The 6,263-nt window shown below is 33.6% G+C and overlaps 1 protein-coding gene across 3 annotated transcripts; it reads left to right on the plus strand.

Moving 5' to 3' along the window:
* The first annotated feature begins 304 nt into the window (after positions 1-304).
* LOC111407643 (LOB domain-containing protein 25-like) lies at positions 305-2,480 on the plus strand. 3 transcript variants are annotated; one of them, XM_023037259.1, is made up of 4 exons: positions 305-750; positions 1,284-1,387; positions 1,499-1,556; positions 1,724-2,480. In XM_023037259.1, exon 4 carries the CDS (start codon positions 1,730-1,732, stop codon positions 2,288-2,290), a length of 561 nt encoding a protein of 186 aa, XP_022893027.1. In that variant the 5' UTR covers positions 305-750; positions 1,284-1,387; positions 1,499-1,556; positions 1,724-1,729; the 3' UTR covers positions 2,291-2,480. The 3 variants fall into 3 exon arrangements, with proteins under 3 accessions (XP_022893027.1, XP_022893026.1, XP_022893025.1); XM_023037258.1 differs by having other exon boundaries at positions 1,284-1,556; XM_023037257.1 differs by lacking the exons at positions 1,284-1,387; positions 1,499-1,556.
* The last annotated feature ends 3,783 nt before the right edge of the window (positions 2,481-6,263 follow it).

The following is a 6,263-nucleotide window of genomic DNA, read 5'->3' on the forward strand; positions in this document are numbered from 1 at the left end:
TTGCCTCTCTTTGTGATCTTGTTGACTTCAATGCCTAATTTAAATGTGGATATTCTCAGCAATCTGCTACACTTAAATTACAACAAGAAGTTAGTCTTTTCAATAAATTTGGGGTCGATTACTTTATTTATTTTTTTATCGTTTTAATGTATTTCTTTTTTGGCTTCAATATTTTAGGAAATCAAATGAGTTTTGTTCTTGACCTCCAATCTAATAATAGTTCCTATGTACTCCTACAAGGGTCAGAAAAGGGCAGTGGACAAAAACATACAGAAAGATGAGTTGGCTATATGTACTATATTTCTATTCACTGGGCTGAAAAATCTAAATAAATAAATAAATATAAAATGAAGAAAACATGATGAGATTTTTCTGTTGTCTCTGAGTGCATGAGAATTAAAGTGGCAAAGAGCAATAGGGTAGTAAGGCAAAAGAACTAGTGACATATCCCCACATCTATAATAAAAAAAATTTAGATGCAGTGTCATAGTCATCTTTATAGTGTACCTCTCATTTATTACCCTTGTCTTTTGCCTTCATTCGTTCATTCTCCGTCCACTAAAATGTTCTTTGGCCTCCTTCTATCCCATTCTATTTTACCTTTTCTCTATTGAATCTGCAGGCACACACTAACTTTTTCTCATCCAATTAGGGTTTCCCAATTGAGAATTTGCAGCAATAAATCTGTGCAGTGTGCAGTTTGAAGAAACAAAGAACAGTTTCTTGGAAGAAATCCTACAAGGAAAAAAGGTAGTTGTTATGATCTTTTTTCTTCTTCTGATCAATGACACTAGACCATAGAGGTAAATTCTTGAAAGCCCTTTATAGCTTTTCTTGGATATGTTCACTTTGTTCTAGTCATATGTTTGTTTTGTAAAGGTAAATACTAAAATAAGTAGCTTTTCGTAAGTTACAGAGCTTGATCTAGGGTTTTCTTGCTTGCACATTGATCAACCTCTTTAATTATATCCATGTTTAACAAAGTATCAGAAATATGCAAGAACTTTATGAAACTGTTGAGTATTAATGACTAAAAATATCAGTAACAAAAATGTTAATTTTATGAAGAAATTAAAAGGGAAGAGAACTGTATAATACTCAAATTCTAATAAATTTTGAACATACTTGGAGGATTTTGTTTTCTTTCTGTGCGTGGAATACTCATAAATGAAAACTTGAACATACTTGGAGGATTTTGTTTTCTTTGTGTGTGTGAAATAGTAAAAAGTTTAAAATTTTAGATTTGCAGAAGAGAATAACATGCAAATTCTTGGTAATTCCAGTGTGATTAGTACAAGGAAACCAACAAAAAGAAGGGGAAAACATCTTTCTGGTTTTCAGCATCAATTATTTGTCCATAACTAAGAAAGCATTGGTACTTGAACAGGTATTGATAGAAATACTACAAGAAATTTTACTGTAAACGATCTTCAAATGTTTCTCAATGACCCTTTTCTGACAAATTAATTTTTTGTTGTTGAAATGAAATATTTTGTAGCCGAGAGAAAGAGAGATTTGCATCTGGATCTATTGTAGTATTCCAATCTGACTGAGAAGTATGTACACAATCTGCAAAGTTCTGTGATTACAATAAAGTACCAGAAACACAGAGTAATTTGAACAGACAGAAAAAAATATATATATAGATTTTAATGCAAGCTAGAAGAAATAAAGAAAGATAGAAATATTTAATGGATTTACTTGTTATTTCTTGATGATGCAGGGAAAAATGGCTTCATCCAGTTCTTACAACTGTCCCTGTGCAGCCTGCAAGTTCTTGAGGAGGAAATGCATGCCAGATTGCATTTTTGCACCATACTTCCCACCAGAGGAGCCCCAGAAATTTGCAAATGTGCACAAGATTTTTGGCGCAAGCAACGTTACCAAGCTCCTCAATGAGCTTCTCCCTCACCAGAGGGAGGATGCAGTGAATTCCCTTGCCTATGAAGCCGAAGCCCGAGTCCGGGATCCTGTCTACGGCTGCGTTGGTGCCATCACGTTCCTCCAAAGACAAGTCGAGCGCCTTCAAAAGGAACTCGATGCAGCTAATGCAGACTTAATTCGCTTCGCGTGCAATGAGATTCCGACCAGTTTACCAGCCACTCAAGGAGTTAATTCACTTCATTCAGTGGCGGCAGCGCCCCGCCAGAGACCGGTAAGGATTGGCAATGAAAGTGGTGGCGGCTTTTGTCAAACACCTTCAAACTTCCACAACACATATCCTTTTCCATGGAATGATCATAACCCTTCTGGTAATATATATGGAGGAGGGGTAGATGGAAATATTTAAGGATATATCACCTATAAATCTAGGGCTTATGTCCCTGCCCTAGAGGAATGGTATGCATTTTTATCTTAATTTGTCATGGTCACTAGCTAGCCTCACAAGCATTCTTCTAGCTAGACTGAGTCCTATTATCCTCAAAAGAACATTATTTTGGGTGGTTTTAATAATTAAACAAATATTAAAGTCTTGTTTATTTAGTCTAAAAGTACTGGACCTGATAAGAATGTTCATGTGAAGTCTCTTAATTATTCTGTTGGATTGTTCATCATCAAGAATAAACTTGTGTGAAGTAATTATTAGTTGTTAAGGAAAAAAGAGTGATTATATAGTAAAATTAAGTCTACAGTTATCTTTCATTGAGCTAATATATTCTTAATTCCTAGATTAGTCTGTTTTGTTCTTGAGGACGACTTTCTTTATTTCTGGTGTGATTGATATACCATTTGATTTTTCAAAAAGGCCTTGTTAAAAAAATTTAGTGCGTAAAGTAGTTGGACATACAAGTCAATATGTGCACATAGACGTCCCAGATTTTTACTTTCAAAACTGCACTAAACAACTGTCAAAAACGACTCTCAAAAGTATCGCACTTTCTTAATTTCTCTAATAAGTCAAGTAGATGAGAAGAAATTCAGTGAAGAGGAGTCATTATCAGAAGGGTTTTTCTTGTCAAATTCAAAAGATCAGAAAATAAGTAGCTTTTAAGCAAAATGTCTCCAAGTCAAATTTATTTTCAAGGTGTCCGCTCTCTCTCTCTCTCTCTCTCTCTCTCTCTCTCTCTCTCACACACACACACACACACACACACAGACATGTAAGGTCATTGTACGTCCGTCGACAACTCTCTAGCATGCCTGTGTTTGAATCTTGACACCTTTCATACTGTGTATAAATCTTTTCTTGCAATATCAAGAACAGTGAGAAATAGTTCTCTCTCGCATTGGATCCATAAATTAATAAAGATGTTGGCCTTCCTTGTAGAGAGTTTCAGCTTTTCACTATCAGCACTGCTAAGATAAACAGTAGAACCCGCAACCCACCCCACCTACCTAACCACCTACGCCCAACAACTTGTTATCTGAAAAATAAACATGTAGTTATTAGGGTTAGGGTTTAAATCTCGTAAACAAACCAGAGATTTGTATGATTCATCCTGTGTACCAGAATCCACATGGGTGTTTATATCAAACAGTAAAAAGCGTCCACAATGAAACATTAGCCTCTGCCATTTCTGTTTCATCCAAAAATATATGTCAGTTTCTCTGCAGTTCTATCTATATCATATCCTAAAATTCTTGGGTTTTTCTCGAGATCGCCATGAATCACCTTTGATTCATCACTTGATGTGATTCTGAATTTTAGTGGATGAAAATCAGAATCTGATTTAGAAGATTTGAGCATTCATTTGTACTCAAGCTGATAATATTCATCCATCATTAATTATCTTTTCAATCATAAATTTTTTCAACAATAGGGGGCTTGAAAAAAAGTGCTTAAAAGCTTATGATAGTTCACATGCATGTACGCCCAGTAACATATATGTATTCTTTTGCTCAGTTGTGTTAATTGCTGGGGAATTTTTCTAAATTTACACTTGGCAGAATTTCTCTGAGAGATAACACATCCAATTACATGCTGTCATCTCAGCCTTGCAAAATCCCCTATTCAAGGGACTTATTCATTTTTCACTCTAGTCGATGTAAGTAAAATAAATACACTTGCAAGTTCACTCAAACATGAGCCATTTACTTCACGCTAAATCGGGATCTCTAGGCACGTGTCACCCGTTATGAACCCTAAGTTCAAACATTAATTTCAATCAGGTATTCAAAACTATAAGGTTTCTATTGTATTTACAATTCTATAGACAAAAGAATTAATATAAAAGAGTTGTAAAAGTCAAGGAGCCTGCTGAGACGTTATAATCAAAGTTAAATTATTGAGGTCTAATTATAGCAAAAGAGTTGGAGTTGGTAGTATAGTCCTCGAAGGATTCCAAGATATCGAAAAAGATCACGTATGATCATTGAAATGCAATCAAAAGTCTAAAGGATATCAAAGAGCCTCACAAGTTATGTTCCAAATTCTCAATTGTAACGTACAACGTATTTTTCATATAGAAAATACTGGAATATAGATAAGTCTATTTCTAGAAGAATTGTAGTTCTTTGAGTTAGATTTTCAGGTCATTTTAAATCATCTCAATTAGATATTGGGACAGAAAGTTATGATAAAAATACTGACAACTGCTCAGATGTTGTCTGCTGTTGCTGGCCTATCCCTCGAGCGACAGGTCGACAACTAGAATTCTATTTTGCTTCAAACACTTGATTTTTCAATCCATTTTCATCCCAAACACTTTCCCCTATATATATCCTGCCCTATGAACGTCCAAAAGCGTGGTTGTTCATTGTGTTATCTCTCCATATCATTCTTTGAAGATCCAAAAGCACATTCAAACCTTGATTTCAATCCTTTGGTTTTTGAGATTATACAACCACATATTTGGAGAAACATCAAATCCTTGAATCCAAAACACCTGACTTCTTTAACACCGTAAGGAAGGTACTTTCTTAGTTGGGCATTAGGAGAGGTAGATTGCAAGCACAAGAAAAAGTATAAGAATTGGTTATTCTTGGAATTCCACTCGGAAGAGATAATTGAAGAATATCGGGAAGCTGGTGGAGTCGGTAGATCTTAGAGATTAGAGAAAGTAGATCAAAAAATTTAGTGGAGCTGTCTAGACAACATCTAACTGTAAGAGTCATTGTCTAAGTGGAGGTAACTGGTTTAATCCCGAAATTTTTATCCAGTTGGGGTTTCTCCGTCAAAACATCCGGTGTTATTTACTTCTTTTATATTACAAACTGTGGCATTCAAACATATAACACCTGAGCTTGTATGCTTAATCATCTAGAAACAATTAATAAATGACTTGTTGCTTTAATTGTAAATTCTACACGTAAGGTCAAACTAATAAATAATCTAGAAAGTTTATTTGAGAATCATAGCATTCCGATAATTTCACAAGTCTTATCCGAGCGTTTTAGAGCGACTTTACAAAAATGACTAATCATTATAATCAGAAAATTTTGTAAGATTCACTATTTTTTTTATTATTCCTATTTAGGGCTGAGTATGGTCCGGTTTGATTCTCAATAGAACTGAACTGGATTCGAAATTTTCAGATATTTAGTAAGTTGAACTGTAGGGTCCAGATTTAATTATTAAATTGCTTAGGTTCTGATCGATTCGGTTTGGTTTGATTACATTCGATTCTTGGGTTCCATACTATAATTAGATTATTTAATATTTACAAAACTATATTAATTCAACTAATGACATGTTAAATATTAGTTCTTTTAAAATAATGTAGTTCAATTTTATGTGTCTTTCTTTGCCAAGTTATTCGTAGATTTGATTGTTAAAATCACAGGAAGAGGAAGATAGTGACCTCAAAATAATTAAGAGAAGAGTTGTCGAGTTTCCATTTGATTTCTCTAAAATGGTAGAAATGATACTACAGTAGAATAACAAATTTGAGTAAAACTTAGGTCAATTTGATTAAGTTGAGTTTGAACTGAAAAGTAGAAATAGGAAAAATCATATTTTTGGGTTTGAGCTAAATCAATTAGTTGGCAAATTTTTATTTAGGAAAAGATAAAATAATTAGCCTTATTTAAAATAAATTAATTAAAAAATTAGGAAAATTCGATTCTTATTCAGCTCTTCGATTTTTGATTTAGAATCGAGAACCGAATAAAATTCATTGATTTTTTTATTCTAATACCCATTCAAGTATTTAACTTAAAAAGGGTTCAGTTCGAGAGTTTTTTCTAGCGTTATTCCTATTTATCAATTTAGGAAGCATAAGTTTAGATTTTTAGTGGAAAACATGATCAAGTCTATATATATATATATATATATATATATAAGAAATCAATTGAATCTTAATGGCCTTGTAATTTTTCATCCT

The sequence above is a fragment of the Olea europaea genome, chromosome 13 (genome assembly GCF_002742605.1).
Source record: "Olea europaea var. sylvestris chromosome 13, O_europaea_v1, whole genome shotgun sequence".
NCBI classification, from domain to species: Eukaryota; Viridiplantae; Streptophyta; class Magnoliopsida; order Lamiales; family Oleaceae; genus Olea; species Olea europaea.

Coding starts and splice junctions, on each gene's coding strand:
- LOC111407643 (XM_023037258.1), top strand. CDS start 1,730: ATGGCTTCATCCAGTTCTTACAACTGTCCCTGTGCAGCCTGCAAGTTC.